The following is a 20232-nucleotide window of genomic DNA, read 5'->3' on the forward strand; positions in this document are numbered from 1 at the left end:
ATGTAATTCTTACAAAGTCTGTAATTATCACAATCTGAAACTGTAATTTTTCCAGTTTTTTAAATGAAGCGCGCCATTACATTATATAATGTAATTTTTCTCTTTTTCTTTTTTCCGTGTATACTATCATCTTCAATTATTTAAACATTATCAACTCTACACAAAATAAAAATTTCTTTATTAATAATTAGTCTACAGATTCACCAATTTACACCAATTTGACATCAACAAATGTCAAATTTCGTATTCTTCAGTTTATTCAACTCATATTTAGTGACAAAACTTGCTCAAAATTTGAATTTAATTGTAAACTCAGCCTACCCTCTTTGCGTAATAAATCTTCTTCTCCAACCTATTAGTTTGACGAATTACATAAATTTTTTATCATAAATTTACAGCGGAGTGATAGTCGGTGGACGAGTAACGCAGTATTTATTAGAAAAGAGTAGAATAGTAACCCAGGCATCAGACGAGAGAAACTATCATGTATTCTACGAACTTCTCGCTGGCCTTGATCAACAACTGAGAGACAAATACGGTCTTCTTACTCCCGACAAGTATTTTTACCTCAATCAGGTAAACTCTCTTCTAATAATCCTCGGAAGAAATAATTCCCAACAATTAAACAATTAATTATCATGATAAATAATAACTTTAGGGAGGAAGCTGTCAAATAGATGGAAAAAATGACACCCAAGATTTCAAAGCCTTGCTATCAGCAATGCAAGTCCTCGGATTCACTTCCGAAGAACAGGACACCATATTCCGAATTTTGGCAAGTGTTCTTCATCTCGGGAATGTCTATTTCCATAGAAAGCAGATGAGACACGGTCAAGAAGGCGTTGAAGTAGGCTCGGATGCCGAAATACGCTGGGCGGCTCATCTTTTACAGATAAATGTCGAGGGAATTATTCGGGCGCTTACGACAAAAACTACCGTAAGTTTAAATTTTTAATTTACGACAGTAAAGTGAATTACAGTGTAGTGTATTAAAATGTAATTTATGTATTTAGGAAGCGAGGAATGAAAGAGTGTTAACAGCCTTAAACATTGACCAAGCCTTAGACGCGCGAGATGCCTTTGCAAAGGCTCTCTACAGCTCGCTCTTCTCTTGGCTAGTCGCACGGGTCAACCACATTGTTTACAAAGGAACTAAACAAACCTCGGCGATATCCATCCTAGATATTTTTGGGTTTGAGAATTTCACAGAAAATAGCTTTGAGCAACTATGCATCAACTACGCTAATGAAAATCTTCATTTCTACTTCAACAAACATATATTCAAACTAGAACAGCAGGAATATGTGAAAGAAAAAATTGACTGGACGACTATTAATTACACTGTAAGTTTTTTTAATAATTATTTATTAGCCTTCTGAAGACTTTTAATGGTTTTTGAAGATAAGTCGTGAAATTTTAAGTTTCTTACATGTTTATCAACACTTTTGGATAAAGTATATAATTAAGAGAATCAGGAAAGTATTTACATTGTGCTTTTTTGAAGTTTCATATGCTTTTAAGCAATAGTTAATTAATTATGATAAATTCTCGAAGAAGTTTTAAATAGATTAGAATTTTTGTAATTGATCCTGTCATAGCATTGTAATGTTTAAAATTTATTTAAAAAATTCCCAAACTATGCATAGTGTTATTATAAATATCAAAAAAGCTTTAAGGGGGTATTCTAGGGTAAAAAAAAAAATATTTTTAGTATCCATTTTTTTAACAGACCTTTATTAATGTTTTGAGAATACAAAAAAAAATTAAAAAAGTCAAAAAATACAAAATTGAAAAAGTTATATGGCGTTAAAGTGGGGGGTACAAAAAAATGGCGCGCCAATCTTGTCACGATTGCAAGCTTTCTAATGATCTGAAACAAAAAAATAAAGAAGATTATTAATTTATATAAATGCTGCTGTCGTACTAACTAAAAAAAAAGTGGAAAAAAATTTTTTTGCTAAATTACGGCTGTCCGAAAAAATGATACATTTTTTTTCAATTTTTTTGGACCTTTCTGAATTTTTTAAAAATAGTAAAAATTTTTATTTTGTTATAATAATAGTTAGTGCGATAGAGACATGTATTGAGAATACTCACACCAAATTTCAAGTAAATCGGTTCAGTAGAACTTGATAAATCATGCCAAACGTTTTGAAAAATGTAGTTTCGAGAAGTTAAATCAAAGTTTCCTTATGACAGTAACTGCAGATTAGTAGTTTTTTTTAATTTCTTAAAAAAATAAATTTTTTCAATTAATTTTATTCATTCACAGGACAATCTACCAGTTATTCACTTGATTGCCAAGAAACCAGTAGGAATTCTTCATCTTCTGGATGACGAAAGCAATTTTCCAAAAGCCACCGATCTTTCTTTTCTCGAGAAATGCCACTACAATCACGCCCTCAGTGAACTGTACTCTAGACCACGGATGAATTCCGCGGAATTCGCGATAAAGCACTACGCCGGTCAAGTCTGGTACAACGTCGACGGATTTTTGGACAAAAATCGCGACACATTGAGATCGGACGTGGTGGAGCTTCTCATTAGCAGTAAAATTCAGATGGTTAGTAAGATGTTCCAGCACGTGAGATCTGCGCACGAGGCCAATAAGACAGTTAACAAACCAAATGGTCGATTTGTCACGATGAAACCAAGGACCCCAACAGTATCCGCGCGGTTCCACGACAGTCTTCAGCAGCTATTAGAGTCAATGTCTCAATGCAACCCGTGGTTCGTGAGATGCATTAAGCCGAATAACGACAAGTCGCCAATGAAATTCGACATGCCTTGTGTTCTGGAGCAACTTCGTTACACGGGCATGCTGGAGACGATACGAATCAGAAAGACCGGTTATCCAGTACGGCTTCTCTTTGGTCATTTTGTAGATCGGTATCGGTACTTGATATCCACACGATTGCCTAGAGGCGCGCCCAACAAGGAACTCTGTCGCATAATCTTAGATAAAGCTGCACCCGCAGACGCTCATGATCAATATCAATTAGGATTGACCCGCGTTTTTCTTCGTGAATCACTCGAAAGGAACTTAGAGTATAATCGAGCGTTAATTTTAGAACGGGCAGCTATTACTGTTCAACGGTAAGTCCAATATACTCACCAATTATCTATTATCCCCATTTTTGTTTTGTTTAGAGCGATAATTTCATAGCTGTTATTAAATAGATTTCTTTAGAAATCTATCTGTAGTCATAATATATTCCATTTCATCCATTAATGTCAAAAAAGATCATCCGATCTTCATGAAATTTTATGAGCTCATTCTTTGGATCAATACTAAGATCAAATTCGAAGATTAGTAAAATCGGCTGGTTAATTTACAAGTTGTGGGTGTTTGAAAATTTTTTTTATTTTTAAAAAATATTAAATTTCGTATATTTTATGAAAATAATTTTCTAGATGAAATCTATTAAATTTATCTCAAACTTCATTTAATTACAGTCAATTTAAGCTATTATTCGACTAGTTTTGATGATTTTTTTTAATTAATTCCATAATTTTGAAAATTTGAAAAAATTTTTCAATGAACGTATTTCGGACCTTTTTCTTTAAATAATTTTTAAGCCGCAAAATTTAGCTTAAATCTATTAAATTTATTTTAAAATTCACATGATTATCTTCAATTCAAGCTATTATTCGTCGACTTTTGATATTTTTTTTCAATTTATTTCGTTATTGGGAAAATTAAAAAAAAATCAATAATAAATTAATTTTTAGCTTTTATCATCAATAGTTTGTCTCATATCGTTATTTGCAAAAATATAATAAAAAACAAATTTTAGGACACATTATTGTCTTTTGATAACGTGTATTTTTCAATATTCAAACAAAAAATCTACCTATTTATGTCGGGAGTGGCCGAATGGCGGTTTTTATATTTAATTATGTTATAAATGTTTGTTTTAGATACACGAGAGGTTTTCTAGCAAGACGGAGATTTTTAAATATATCCCGTAGTACTGTCTTTCTGCAAGCAGTCTACCGTGGCTATCGCGAGAGGAAAAATTTCCGTGCTTTGAAAAAAGGCGTTATTATGGCGCAAAAGCTCTATCGTGGTAAAAAAGAACGAGAAAATTTCAAAGTACTTAAGGAAGAAATGGCAAAACGCGCGGAAATAGAAAGGGCGAGTAGAGAACGCGCTAAAGCCAAACAACAACGAGAAGAACAGGAAAGAACTTCGAGAGCTGTTGCTGGCGTTAATCATCTTGAAATTCCAGCGGAATTGGCATTTATTTACAGTAAACTCGACGGTAAATATTTTTGCTTATGCTTATTACAGTTTTTATTACCGACAATATTATTATATTACTAAACAAATAATTACTCGACAGATTGGCAACCGCTGCATACCGAAAGGAACTTATTGAAAGTAGTCGGCTCTGTTACTCCACTTCCTCTCACGTACAGTCTACCATCGGATATTGATCAACACCAGTTCTCTAAATTTACTAATATTTACTTCAAAAGTCACATTTTTGGTATGAAGCGCGAACCAATAAAGACCCCGTTCTTAGCTAAGACACGGGATCAAGATTATACAGATTCGCTGATGATATTCAAGCTGATTTTAAGATTCATGAATGAAAATAATCTCAGCGGAAAACGGGAGCATGCGCTCGGTGACTATATTGTTAATAAAGGGATTGTCAATGAGAAGTTACGTGATGAAATACTTTGTCAATTGGCAAATCAAACCTGGAAGAATGAAAATGATCAAAATAAAGAACGAGGATGGTTGCTTCTAGCCAATTGCTTGTCAGCTTTTCAACCTAGTCCAACGTTATTTAAATACTTTTTAAAGTAAGTTTGTCGATTTACATATTTTAGTTTATCTTAAAGGGTTGCATGCGTTTACAAATTTTTTTTTTTTATTTAAAAAAAATTTTTTTTTTTTTTATGATATAAAATGAAATTTTCAATTTAAACTTCTTTTTATATTAAAGATCCGTATTTAGTATACATTTTCTGTGATTTTCGTTGAAAAATATTTAAAACTCAGCCATCGCTTTTTTGGAAAATTTTCAGTTATTTATGCAAAAAATGCGTTTTAAGATTCCATTTGTTGTACAAGTATGACAGAGATACTTCCGTTTGACCCATAGAGAGCGAGAGAGAAAAAAGTGTAAACTCTTTTTAATACCTAAAACTAGAATTTGAACAAAAAAAAAATTTTTATTTGGATTTTATACAGAGTTTAAAAAAAATGCATTTTCCGCTCAAATTTGCACTACATTCTGATTTCTTAAATTAGTTGCGATTAAAAAAACAAATCCTCCGTCCAAGTTCTTGTCAATAGTATCTCGAAGACGCATACCAAATTTTATCAAAATCGGTTCTGTAGTTTTCAAGAAATCTTGTCAACTGACTTTGAAAATAGCGTTTCAAGAAAAACGCGTTTGAAGTTTTGAGCGCTTAACCGAACTGGCATTGAGAGCTAAATTCCCGAGGCTCTATCTCCTAAACCTTTACTCCGATCGGCTTGAAAATTTAGGACAATATTCGAGACATGTTGTAGAATTTAATAAATTAAAAAAACCTAAATTAAATATACGCATTTATTTTTGTCTCTTAGATATGTCTCAGATCACGCTTACAATGGTTACAAGGCTTATTGTCAACGTAAGCTCCTTCAAGGAGAGCGTACAGTGATAAGAATAATGAACAACAATCAATTAACAGCTCATCATGTACCAAGAAGTTATCCGCCGTGTGTGCTCGAATGGAGAGCTAATAGAAACCGAGTAAACATGGCTCTTAACGTCAGATTTTATGACGGTAATAAATTTAATAATCCTCAATTAGCCGCTGTATCACTAAACTCCTAAAACCCTTTTTCTATAAACATCATTAATCGAACAATAAAACAGGTGAAACAACAACATGTGCAGTTGATTCTTGGACAACTTGCGAAGAATTAGCTAACCTTGCAATTCAAAACCACGGAGTAGATAATTCTGGATGGACTGTTAGTCTTTGGAATTACGACACGATGGTCACCGAGACAAATGGGTTTGACTATGTATTAGACTTGATATCCGAGATGGAGTTGGCCCCGGCGTTCCCAGCGGCAAAACATATGTTCCTAGAACAACGAAAGAACAGCTTCCCTCCAATTAAAAAGAGAGAGGTAAAGTGGGGTGTTTAGTGTTTAGTGTTATATATTATTATATATAATGTAGATGTTTTAACGGTTACTGGTGAGAGTCAGGAATGGATCAGTATTGTTAATCAGCGAAAATGAGAATGCGAGCGTGAGAATTTACCGTCATAATATGTTTTACTTTTTCAGCATACACAAGTCATTCGTGAACTGGAACAAGACATGGATATACCAGTGCCTGTGCTAAAGACCTTCCAGCCGTTGGAGAGAAAACCAGTGACGAAGGTGGTGGACAAGCCTGTTGAACCGGAACTTCAAACGCCTAGAAGACCGGCAGTGCCTCCACCTCAGCCACCTGTAATAAAATCACCTGTTAGTATTCATTTTTCATTTATTAATCTTGATATTCATTTTATAATCCCGACTATTGGTGAATTAAGGTAATTGTCATGGTACAATGTTGTCAAAAAATTATTTCTGTCCGACTCTATAGATATATAATTTTTCATAAATTCTTGAACTTTAATCCGTTATTTATAAATAATTAGACGGTAGAAAGATTTTTTTTATTTTTTTTTAAACTCACAATAAATACATTAAAAGACTATCAATTTTTTTAAACTTTCTGACAGTTATTTTTTTTTTTTTTTTTTTTTTAACTAAGAAACTGGTATACATCTGCAGAGAGCGTATGCAATCAATGTTAAATATCCAATTTTTAATTAAATTCATCGCGGGTTATAGGGGGTCAATCGACTTCAAATTTTTAGGGTAATTGTATCATGTCCTTAATAAGTATACAAAAATTTAGAATTTTCTGATGGTATGCCTTAATCACGACAACTACCTTGAATGAACGGAAACTTACTTAGCGATGTTTTAAATTCAAGAACCCTTAAATTGCTAAATGCAAAAATTAATAAAAATTTTTAGTTTCATATTATATAAATAAACATCTCTTCAAAATAAAAAATATAATAATATGCATTTTTTTTGTTATTAATTACAGACAAGAAAGCAGTCTCATGAACCAGTTTTAGAGTCTTCCGGAGAAATTGGACTATCTAGACAATCGGCCTTGAACGATCGTTACTTCGAGAAAGAAAAACAACGAAGCAGAAGTCTTGACAATTTACTTCAATCAGAAATTATTTTATCGTCAAGTAAGCTGACTAATTTAGGGCTTTCTTCGTCAAAGTTAAACGAAAGATACCACAGTCTCGAACGAATAGGCGAAGTATCAGGTAACTCTAACTCCGAGTATATGACCCGTTCAGAAGTGTCGCAAGAAAGAAAATACAGCAGAATCGGTAGAACTACCGAGCCAAACATCGAAGAAGAAGAAGATTTGACGATAGACTTCGAGTACCCGGATATACAGTCAGTGAGTCAAACTGGAAGGTCTGAAGATGACAAGAGCAGCTATATAAGGTCTCAAACCAGGTTTATTAAAGCTCAGTACCCAAGTAAGCGAACGATACCTGGCAGTCATTCTAGTCGAGCTTACATCGAGAAAAGCGAGTATGGCGCCAAGTCTTCGGCAATGTCCGATACAAGCGAAGCACCATCTCTGGCCTCGCATGTGAGACGAGTCAGAGTTCCCAGTCAGGCATCAGATGTCGATCAGTTTTTGGATGAACTATTCATGCCTGTTTTGGATGGCAATTTGGACGAGCTTTCAGATGCTAGGAGCTTAGCTGCGAGTATTAAGGGGACTTTTAAGGATGTGAATGATAATGTTAAAGAATCTGAAACATTAGATGACTTTTTAGAGGCCATTACCGATGATCTTGTGATACAAGAGCTGTCATCCGCAGAATTGTCGGCTAAAATTCGCGGCGGAGGGAATATGGACATTCCTAATCAAAACACAGCATTTAACTTCAGTCCTCTGTCACCGGGGATGATGTCGCCACCTATGATGATGCCAATGTTCTCTCCTCCCGCCGCATCGGGTCCGCTGCCATCAGGACAAAATTCTAACTTAAATATGGGCTCAGGTTTTCTTCCAATTCCGATTTACAACATGCAAGGACTTAATTTACCTCAATATCCAAATTCTCCGCCAAATCAGAGCGCAGATATGGTCGCGTACCAGCAAAACCTTCAACGAGCCTTCCTGCAAAGTGCGATGGCTCAGAATCTTCAAATTCAACAGCAATTACTCGCTCAGAATCAAGCATTTCAACAGTTGTTAGTCCAAAATGGCGTTCAGCAGCCACTACCATTTTCAGATGGTGAACAAATAAATCGTGCCATGCCTTCGCAATCAACCCCTCTTAGCCAACGTTTAGAGACGGTGACTGTCAAGGCTCAAGTTCATCGATCCCAGAGCCCACCTAAGAAAGCTGGGCTGGATTTGAACAGAAAAACTAGTATTGAGTACTCGGCAAGGAAAATAAGTGTTGAAAGAAAAATTTCAGCTACGCCGGAGTTAAAGAGAACTAGTTCTGGCAGAGGCAATATTCAGAGTAATTTTACAAATGTTTTGAGTGAATTGAAAAATAGGAAAAGCAGCACTGAATGCAGTCCTGGAATAGGTAAAGGTGTCCCTCCGCCTCCTCCTATGCCGCCACCATTAGATGCTCATGATCCTTCGGAATCTAGGCCATTTTTGGACCCCTATGGAAGGGCCAAAACTGTTCGCATTGGCAAGTGGAGATGGCCACCACCTAGTGACTCGAATGAACAGCAGAATCAGGATAGTTTTACTGAGTTTAAAATGCGGCAGCATCAGCAGCAACGGAAAATTACTCCCCAGTATCAGGAGTATAATAATACGAATGGGAATGTTAATGGGGAGGGATCGGTTGATTGGGAGGAATTTGAAATCGAAAACGTTATTACAGAAACAAAAACTGAAAATCATACTGTTATTTCGACATCTACTGTTACGAAACATGAAAATCATAAGGAAGAAGGAGATAAGAAGAAGAAAAAATCTAAGTAAGATATTTTTATTTTTTTAGAACTTTAAAATTACTATTGGTTAAAAATAAATATAGACTTGAAATTTAATAAGACCAATATTGATCAACTTGATGCAAAACTGTATTTATATTTAAATTTTACTCTTTTTATTGATACAGGCTAGGCAAAATTACTAAAAGTTGCGCAGTTACTTTACAAACTTAGTAGTTTTATATTCTTATCCTGGTTTGTTGTTAGATAAACGTATCCAATAACTTTTAACGTAGAAATTAATTTGCTGAAAATTTTATTTCTTAGCTGAAGAAATAAAAATTTTTCTCACAGTATTTTTTTTTAAATAGATAAAAAAATGAACAATTTAAAAAAAAAAATTTAATAAATTTATAAATTTTTTTAAAAATTTGTAAAATTTGTTAAAATTCTGACAATCAATTTTTTTTTCTAATTGTTCATTTTTTTTATGTATTTAAAAAAATATATATATATATCAAAATTTTCAAAAAAAAAAAATTCATTAAAAAAAAAATGAAAATTAAAAGGGTTAAAGAAAATTACTGTGAAAAAAATTTTAATTTCTTCAGCTAAGAAATAAAATTGTCAAAAATCTTAAACAAATTAAGTTCTTGTCACAACGCTGCCTATATTTTTTAAAATAAATTTTTTCTCTCAGTATATTTAACAAAAGAAATTGACTAAATTATCTACAACAAATAAAAAATTTCTTCAGAGCTGGTTACGAAGTCGGAGCTCAAAGACCATCGCCAGGAAGCATAGGCAAGTTAAAACTCAGCTCGGAGATGCGCCAACGTTTAGAGAAAGTTACTGCAAATCACAGTGTTCGTTCAACCAAGACCACTGAGAAGCCAGCATTGCCCCGGGAAGATGTAAAGGTCAATAGGCTGGAGGACAATCGAAAGCTTCTGCTCCAGCAACAGTTAGGTAATCATTATTCATTCATTTAATAGTAAATTAGCTATATAAGCTATAAACTATCCAATTAACTTTTTTTCCTTTTCGAGTCCATTAAATTCAATATTTTCTTCTTCTCATTATTTTTTTCAATTCTTAACATCAAACAAACTGTTTATATTCACTCTCTACGTTAATTTAATATGACTTAACAATGTGATGATGATGATGATGATGTCAGGTGGAAGATGGGACGATTACGCCTCAACGGCGGATGATACTCAAAGCGTGACCTCTAAAGGGACCACCGAAATGATGACGCAGGTACACGTTGTGAGAACACAAATCGAAAGAATGGAAAATAGGCCCGTACCTCCGCCTCCCCCGATCTCACCGCCGCAGCCTCCCAGTCCTCGAGGTGGAAGTATTTACAGTAACAGGTAGGTCTTTTCTTTTTGTATTGTAAGCTTCAAACTTGTCGGACAGGTTTTCTTAATCAGTATTTTCTTAAACAATAAAAATGATATGTTTATCATTAAAACTAAGTAAGCTAATTTATAATATTAATGTTGTTTATCTAGTCATGTTGTTTACCTTTTATTTTCTCTCGTTTTTTATAGTCAATCAGGTGTACCGCAACCACGTTCTCCACCGGCGCCTGTGGAACCTAAAAACCGAGACAACTTCCGCACTTCACCTGACTCCGATACCCACGACCATTTCTCGAAAAACCAGAACATGTTTAGCCAAAGTCGAGACATTTTTGCGTCTCAAAAACACCTGCGTGAAGGCCAAGACCGAGATCAAAATTCAAAAGACTATTACAGCAAAGACAGCACCGATATCGGAAGCACCACGCACGGAGACTTTGATTCTCGCCGTGATGCAAACTCCGATATTTTTGATCCTAAATACTCCCGTGATTTGTACGAAAATTCCAAGAGAGATTCCTTCGGAATGATGAGAGACTTATCCCCAAAATCTCGCGATAGTTTTGGACTACCCTCGACTCGTGAGTTCGGAGTTGTGCCCAATACAAGAGAGTCTTTCGTGGTAGCCAGACAGAGCTTCAAAAAATTAGATCATGATATGGAGCGACGGTCCAGCATTGCCTCGACACACCAAACCGACAAATTAGAGAGAATTGAGATTGAAGAGTGGCCAGAATTCCTCAAACCTGTTTTGCCGCCGCCAGAAAAACCAGAGATTGAGAAAGCTCAGGAGATCGTTGATACGAAACTTCATCCACCTACTTCAAACACACACTTCACTTATAATCGAGTAGCTTGGTCTTTGAGAGTCAAAAAAGAAGTGTTTGCTCCGAATGAAACACTTTCAAGTCCTCTGGCGCTTCATTTGGTATTTTGTCAAGTTGCTTATGATATTCTGGCGTCGAACCACATGAGAATTACTAAAGATGAGCGCCATAATATGCTTAAATTACTTGATAATTACGGAATAACTTTGGACAACCTTCAAAGTACGCAGCATAAAATTACGATGAAGAAAAATGTCGTTGATATGGCTAAACAATGGCCTCTGTATTTCGCTAGAATCTTTCCTGTGTCGGTAAGTATTTTTTTTTTAAAGAAAAATGAATAGATTGAGAAGAGAAATGTTCGGTAATTATACCTTCTTTTTGTAGAGATCACTTTGCTGGTTTCGTAACAAAACATCCGCTGACAAAATAATCTAGTAGTAATATAACTGGTAATTAATTTTCATTACATTCGGTATAATGACACAAGCATATAATAATTGTCAAAAATTCATAAAATCTATCGAAAAAAGTGATTTTTTATTTATTGCACGCCTCATAAGTGAAGCGGACTCGCCTTACAAAAATCGAGCAATTGGTTGAACTAAAATTGTCTCTATTTATTTTCTATCGCACTTTTAGAACAATGTTTATAAAAAAAATAATATAAATGCATTACTAAATTTTTAACATTTAATTTTGCACGACTCATAACGCGAAGCGTTTAAAGTAGTGCTTTACTCTCACTCTCCCAAGATCAAGCAATTATCTCGGCTTAAATTACTTTTATTCGATCTTTTTACACTTTGAGTATTAAATGAGTTGACAAATATTAACAAGAACCCTTTTTATGAAAGTAAACAATTTTGCATCAATGTGTCAAAAAATTTTGTGTTAAAAATTTAACACTTTTATGTATAAATTTAACATTTATTGTGTTAAATTAACACAAAAAAGTGTTAAATATTTAACACAAAATTTTTTAACACATTGACGTAAAATTTTTAACTGTGTATGAGATTATAAATTTTTTAGGAATCAAATGACAATTTACTTCGCATTCATAAATGTAATCATAACAGATAATCAAATATCTTCTTTTTAAACACTTCTAAGAAAGTTGTATTCAATATTTCTGGTAGTAATTTTTACCAGAAGCGAATCGCTGAAATTATTACTGAGTTTTTTAAAAAAGAAATATTATAATTTGGAATTAAGAAATTTACATTATTATTTTGGATTGCTAATCTTACAGATTTTAAAAATCAATTATATTTACTGGAAGAAAATAATGACCGAATATTTTTTTTTGTCTATTGAAGATAATTTCTAAATGACACATTCTATTTTTTTAATTAATCTAACTTAAAATTGAAATGATTATGATTATTGAGATTGGACCACAACATCCAGAAGCTCAACACATCGCAGTGTCTCATCACGGTCTAAGACTAATAAAACGATCATCAAATGGGGAATTAGTGATTCTCGAAACTCTGCCCCTTGAAGATATCGTGTCAGTTGGGTCTGCCAGAGCAAACGTGTGTACTTTAACGATATCATCGGGAGTTCGTCTTCCTCTTCACACAACTCGTGCCCCGCAGCTGGCTGAAATGATCAGTAATTTCATTCGTGTGGTAAGTAATCAATTTCATCAACCATTATTATATAAATACATACTAAAAAAAAAAAAGTATTTTCTCTTTGAGCTGTCGAAACGTGTATAAGAAAGTAATTACCTCGCGTTACCCAATTGTTTATGATTCCGCGGTCCGCGGTATTTGTGTAATATTTATCGATAGCTCAAATATATATCTACTATTATCTTATTTATAAACATATATGTATACTTATACGTTCATAAAAAGAGAAGAGATTTTACTTGTAAAAATGGTACTAATAACCGATTACACAATAATGAGTTGCTCCGAGAGTTTTATGTACTCATAAGACGCATGTCACTTAGAACGTAGATATGTGTGTCGTGCAAAGTGCTAGTACAAACGACAAACTTCTGGGGAAAATTAACACTGCTATGCGTGTCTCCGTAAACTATTTAGGTGCGGCCGGCCTCAAGATGCCTTCGAATGATCAACGAAGACATTCTCGTTCGAGTCCTTATGTTATATTGTCCGTTTATATACATATCGCAATTATAATTGTGATGTAATAATAATAAAATTTCTTAGTAAATACGAATATGCGTATCTTACGCACCCATTCTATGATGAAAGTATAATAAAATGAATGGAAAATTTACTGCAAGTAAAAAGTTTTATAAGAAACTTAATGTTGCATTTTTAAAATATATTCATGATCGATTTTTCGAATTCGTTTCACTAAAATTAAATTTTTTATTTTTTTTTTTATTTTAATGAAGTTCACGTCAAATTTTTTAAACCATTTTTTTTATTCATCTATTTGATTCAACTACACGGAAAGATCAAGATGACACTGGATATCATCCTAGATTATACTGAGTGAAAAAAAACTTCAGATAGTAGCAAGTATAATTCAGATTACAATGAGTATAATCCAGATATCACTCAGTATAATCTGGATTATACTAGCTACTATCTAAAAATTTTTTTCACAATAGATATTACTGAGTATAATCTGGAATGATATCCAGTGTCATCTTGTAAAATGTAAAAAATTCTTTTTCGATAAAAAAATTACTATGAGAAAAATTTTGATTTCTTCGGAGAAAAATTACATTTTCAACAAATTAATTTCTTGTCACAACAATACTTATTTTTTTTAAAGAAAATTTTTTTCTCTCCAGGTAATTCATGAAGTACACTAAAAAACAAATTAACTTGTAATTAATTAAAAGCTTTTAAAAAATTGTTAAATTAAGAATTTTTTTTTTGGCTTAAGTAAATTTTACTTAGTTCAGGAATTTTTCTGCTTGACACAGGAAAATTAAACTATTTGAATCATAATATTTTGTCTTGAATTAATTTTTTTATCAGTGTTTATTTCTAATTGAAAAAAATTTAACAGAAAATAGAAAAAAATTTATAAAATAGTAGAAAAATATTTTTTTTAAATGAATACTCTCCATTTTTCCCCTTCTCTATACTCTGATACATATGCAGATGAATATGGTGTAGTGTTTATGAGGTAGATAATAAAACGTGTGAGATGTGAATTAGCATGATTTTCGGGCGTTTCGAATAACGAGGTCGGGAGATCGGAAAGATCTTCATGGGAATGTAACGGTTAAATAAATCGACGAAGCAATATGTGCACACATATACTTGTTCGTATACTATATGCTATATATAGTATATAATATAAATACAAATACAAATATAGATATATGTATCTGTGACTTTGACTTCACCTGACTATGACTATCGGTCACGGACTGATGACGAGATAGGTGGACTTATGTTCGTAAAACCCCGCCCGATTTGCTTCGATTTCTTATTATTTTCCATATTAAAAACATATATATTTATAAAAATAAAAATAAACAAAATGAAATAAAAGTTTTTTTTCAATTGAGTGAATCTGTTATTGCGGGGGTTGAGCCTCGGTGGCACTCAACTCTTCAGGGTTGATTACGGTGATTCTCAAAGTACGCATGAGCGATCTGACGAATAGCCTCAGACATAATATTAATAAATCGGAATTAATAAATCGGACATGAACCGAGTACAAACTTTTACGGATGAACGATTCCCAACGGCCTTCTCTTCTAGCCGGAAGGTTTCGTCATGACAATCGATACTTATTACCAGTAATTGAAAATAAATAATATGCAAGTATAACTATGGAAATACGTAAATTACTATTGCGGTTTGCAGTTGTGGATTTATCATTTCTAACCACATTCTTTCCTTTCTCTGATTTCATTATAATTTATTATGAATCATCATTTTTTTAAAGAAGTATTTCAGTCTCGAGGCACAAATTTTAGGTATTTTTTTTAAGTGTAATAAAAAAAAAATTTTATTTCTAAATCCTTTTTTTTTTTTTTTTTTTTTTTTTTAAATATTTTTTGTCTAAAAAAATAGCACTCTTTTGTGTACATGATTATAGATCTTTTAATCATTTGAAATTATAATTAAAAAAAAAAAAAAACAAAGGTTAATAAATAAAAAAATCTCTTGACTTTTTAAATTAACAATTTCCAAATTTTTTAAAAATAATCAAAATTGAAATTTCTCTGTAAATCTAGTTCGGACGATAAAAGAAAGTATACAGAAGGCTTACACCAATTTTTTACTAAAATTGACTTGAAATTTCATGCTCACCGTCTTAAAAAAATAATTTCAAGAAAAACTCGCTCAAAATTTTTGGCTTTACATCTTAAAAAAATTACATTTTCAAAAAATTGTTCTTAGGGCATATTCTTAAAGGTTTGAACTTTGAAAAAAAATTTTTTTATAATTCTAGAGCAGAATATCCCTTAAAAGATTAGAAATTTCTCCTAAAAAATTTTTATAAAACTCTTCTTTTCTACTAAAGAAACTTCTTCACTCCAACTAAATACTTGTGTCATTTACTTCACACATGTATAGGAATAAAAAAAAAAAAAAAAAGAAGATTCATCGTATTTGAGTTCACAAAGGTTTATTACTTCCTTAACGTCCCCGTTTTGTCTGCCCGTTCTCCGTATACATATATAAAAAGAACCTGTGCGTATAATATGTCGTCAATTATGTGTATGGAGAAATCGAAAAGTTACATCTACACACGACTATTAATACAGACAAATGTATACATATAGTATAACTAAACGTATGCATTCATAAGAAGTCTTTGGAAAACGAATGTAGTGATTAGAAGAAGCTATAATAAAACGATAACTGAGTTTCTTATCTGGGACTCGGACTCGTGTTCGATCAAGTGCGTGAAATGCAAGAACTTTTATAATGTGTAATAAACACACTCACATACTCGCACACTTTTATACTTATACATCCTAAGAAGGAGAAGGAAGTAAACCAAAAAGGCAATGATATGAAGTGCGTCAAAATAAGTAGCGAAGAAAAAAGGAAAACAACTGATAAGCACATATGACCACTCATTGGAAAGCCAATTTACACCCGGAGTTACCTTACTAGCTATAGCTATAGCTATAGCTTCGATGCTACTATACTACAAACGTCCCAATTATAGATCATAGATGTATATCAGATTCGTATCATTACTCATTACATATAGTGCTCTGGATTCTGGATTCGATCATCAAGAATCTCTAAATAGAAGAAAAATTTATTTACACATCAGACATCACACTAACACAATTCTGCATGTAATGATAATGATAGTATTTTAACGTGTACATGCCTGCGATTTTTTAAACGATTTAGCAGAAAATAGCATTCAGTTTCGTACACGAAATTTGAAATACACGAGCAAGCACTATACGCAACAGAGTTGATGAGGCATAATTAACTTCATTAAAGGGCGTTGATGAGAAATAGACATTTTAATTGCTAACTCTTACACTTGTGTCGTGCCTTTTGAAATATATCTTGTGGTTTTCATTTTTATTATTATTCTATAGAATTTTTTTTTATTTTGTTTTAGAAACTCTTGTTAAATCATATAAAATTTCTATTAATTTTTATGAAATTTCATCTATAAATAAAAATTTGAATTTTATGAGTTCTAGAAAAATTTTTCTAAAATTTTACACTGATAAAAAAATTAACTTGATTCAAGAGCCAAAATCTTGAACCAAGAATACCATTTTGAAGAAATGATTTTCATGAATCAAGAGAATAAATTCTTGGTCTAAGAAAATTTTCTTGTCAAGATTTTGGCTCTTGAGTCAAGTTAATTTTTTTATCAGTATAAGGACGTTCCGAAAAAAAAAAACGTTTCCTTAAAAATTTTTTGAAATTTTGAGTACTTATAATCATAAGTATCTTCTAAATATAGAAAGAACAAGTTGACACTGGATATCATCCCAAATTATACTCAGTGATATCTGTGGTGAAAAAAATTTTCAGATAGTAGCTAGTATAATCCAGATTATACTGGGTGATATTTGGATTATACTCATTGTAATCTGGATTATACTAGCTACTATCTGAAATTTTTTTTTACCTAGTATAATCTGGGATGATATCCAGTGTCATCTTGTTCTTTCCGTGTACGCAGGAATTTTTTTACGATATTTTACGTGAGTGGAAATAAATGAGCGATAGTCTTTAAAGAGACGCAGCACTAATGAGTGAGAAAGAAACCAATAGCCATAACCTATTGGTGTCTTTCTCTTCTCTATGAACGTCCTTAATGAAATTTTACAAAAAATCTACCACGAAAAATAATTATCATAAAATTTTTTTGCATAAAAATTAATTAATTACACAAAGCTTTATTTAATTACTCTCCAATCATGAATGAATTTTCCAGCATTTAACGAAAGATCATAAAATAAAATAAATTTGTTAAGAAACATTTCCTTCCCGACTGTATAATTATTATTATCATTATCGTCTTAATTATATTACGCATTCCATTATCTTTTCTTCAGACGATAATCCCGCAATTAACGTCTTTGAATTTAAATGAGGTTCTTAAACATTACAGTTTTTAGTGGTTAACTTTGAGAAATAGTCACTGACTGCCTATTTATGTAGTATTTAATTGTGGATGCGCACTTAACACACTCCGATTTATCATCAATAAATCCGTTTAACGTATACTGTATTACAGAGCTTAAGCTGTGAGGTTAACTTTCCGGTTTCTCCCGTTAGAACACGGAAAATTATAATAAATTTATAAATTAACAAATTACCCGCATCTCGGAAATATTTAAAACGTTTTTCGATAAATTTTCTCTAAAAATCTACAATACGGTACTTGGGATCAGGTAACTCGTGTTTACTTGGGCTACAACGCTTGTATGACGGTAATGCGTGTAAACCTCCGGACCGGATATACCACATTTGAATTGGTAATTGGTAATTATTATTACTCAGACCTCCGTCAGTGTTTTTCTTTTTTGCATCAGCTGCCCCAAATTTTAACCATTATTTTTTTTATACAAAAATGATTTATTTTATTGTCATAGCCGCGTAAAATCACCAGTTATTTATAAGGCATTGTACTAGTATAGTAAAAGATTATCTAGTAAAAAGATTTATAAAAAGTATCTTTATAATATAAATTGAGCGTGTGTTTCATACGTTAGGTGAATTTAAATTCAATGCATAGATAAGAGAGATAGTGAATTTTTATTTTCGGCTTTTATTTTTCTATTAAAAATCTATTGAGCAGTCGACTCAGTATTCAGTATTCAGTATAATAAGTACTAGTGAGTATACTGTTGACTTTAGTATCACGTGCCAAGATTTATTTACACACAGATGAAAGAAATGAATAAAAAAAAAAGGCAATTGTATATCCACATATTACACATTACATATCGGAATAGGAAGAAATAAAAAAGGCAATACGTGAAGGCAAGGCCTTCAAGTATTCGATGCATGCTCAGCGAGAGTTTTCTAAGATCGATCAAGGCAGATCGACCGGTCTTACTGGTATGTGCACGATTCACTTACAAACCTTTTATAGAATTTTATTAAATTTAAGTCCACATCATTTGACATGTTACATACTGTGCTATGCCTTTTTCACTAAATTTTATGCCTCTATCCTTTTTTTGGATTGCCAAGCCAAACTACTGATCTACTCTAAATATTTTAATCATGTTTATTGACAACTAAACTTATACGCGGAGAAATTTTTTTTTTTTTTATATTTAATTTGTAGCTGGAAAAAAAATTACTCACTTGAAGAATTTCAAGTTGTTAATTTGAGTAGAAAAATTCTCAAACTTGGAAATAAATAGTCTCACCCCAAAATATCTCAAGAAATGCCCAAACACACCTCCTGCTGAAAACAGAACTTAAAATTCCAATTTTAAATGGTCCTCCACGGAAATTGAATTTTGGCACATCCTCGTATTTATATAAACATAAATTTATATGTACATAAATATATATCAAAAAGTGTTAAATTTTAACACAAAATTTTTTGACGCATTGACGCAAAATTTTTTACTGCAAAAGATTTCTAATTTTTGACATTTTGACCATTTTTAGTTATTTCATCAAAGTTCAAAGTGTAATTGAACCATTTTCGGGCAATGTGTAGTACAACCGACTTAAGTATGTTATTTTATCAAGAATTTGAAAAAATAGCTATTTGTAGCTATTTGAAACTATCGAAATCTACCTTCCATTTCGGGTGTGGCCGAATGGCATTTTTTTTTTTTTTTTTTCAATGCAGAAATTATGTCACTATCATAAAAATCTGATAATCTCAATTTTTAATTTAATTTTTTATTAATAAAAATATTATTTCTTTGTATAACAAACAGTCGAGTGTATTTTTTACAAACCAACGGAATCCATTTTTACACATGGTAAAGCACGCACCTGCCGTAAAACCGGAAATGAGTGGTTGTCGCATAACAAACCTTGAAGAAGGGTCTTCCAAATAAAATACTACTGTACACCAGAAGTAAAACGAGAAACAATGAAATGTAACTAACTTCTTGAGTCATACTGATTATTTATTTACTCTAAAAACTTACCATGTGTGAATTAAATAATAATTCTTCAATACAATGTATATTATATATTCTTATAAATATATGTTTATGGAGAATTGTTTGTCTCGGGATTTAAGATCAAGGACACTACTTTTTCTCCTATCCCGTAAATATGACAAGACTTATTTTTAAAAAATGTTGCATTGTTCCCACATATCTTTTACGCGTACACACGACCTCTCACCTTTTTTTATTATCTTTCTTTCTTTATTTTTAAACTTTTTATCTCTATCTTGCATATTAACGTTTACTATCCCCTGGGTTGTCGATCTTGCCGATACACAACACTACTACATGTACATTGTACATGGTATAGTAAAGACAACCGATGAAATCATTGCCTTAGCGATTTAGAAATTACTGCGCAAGAATGCCGCAGGATAGTGTGTGATTACGAGACCCATGAATACTGACCAATAAAAAAAATATACAATA

General features: G+C 32.3%; 1 protein-coding gene across 1 annotated transcript in view; it reads left to right on the forward strand.

Moving 5' to 3' along the window:
* The window catches only part of Myo10a (unconventional myosin 10A), a 58777-nt gene that overhangs the window by 18985 nt on the left and 19560 nt on the right, over positions 1-20232 (forward strand). Inside the window, exons 8-21 of the mRNA XM_074242777.1 lie at positions 399-576; positions 659-937; positions 1014-1343; positions 2273-3096; positions 3922-4265; positions 4347-4815; positions 5588-5790; positions 5883-6142; positions 6305-6487; positions 7125-9061; positions 9774-9985; positions 10197-10395; positions 10576-11524; positions 12608-12850. Coding sequence (XP_074098878.1) covers positions 399-576; positions 659-937; positions 1014-1343; positions 2273-3096; positions 3922-4265; positions 4347-4815; positions 5588-5790; positions 5883-6142; positions 6305-6487; positions 7125-9061; positions 9774-9985; positions 10197-10395; positions 10576-11524; positions 12608-12850 — 6610 coding nt within the window. The remainder of the gene's footprint in view (positions 1-398; positions 577-658; positions 938-1013; positions 1344-2272; positions 3097-3921; positions 4266-4346; positions 4816-5587; positions 5791-5882; positions 6143-6304; positions 6488-7124; positions 9062-9773; positions 9986-10196; positions 10396-10575; positions 11525-12607; positions 12851-20232) is intronic.

This window comes from Cotesia typhae, unplaced genomic scaffold, assembly GCF_013202065.1.
Source record: "Cotesia typhae breed Kobodo isofemale line unplaced genomic scaffold, CoteBio_Ctyphae contig_4, whole genome shotgun sequence".
Taxonomy (NCBI): Eukaryota; Metazoa; Arthropoda; class Insecta; order Hymenoptera; family Braconidae; genus Cotesia; species Cotesia typhae.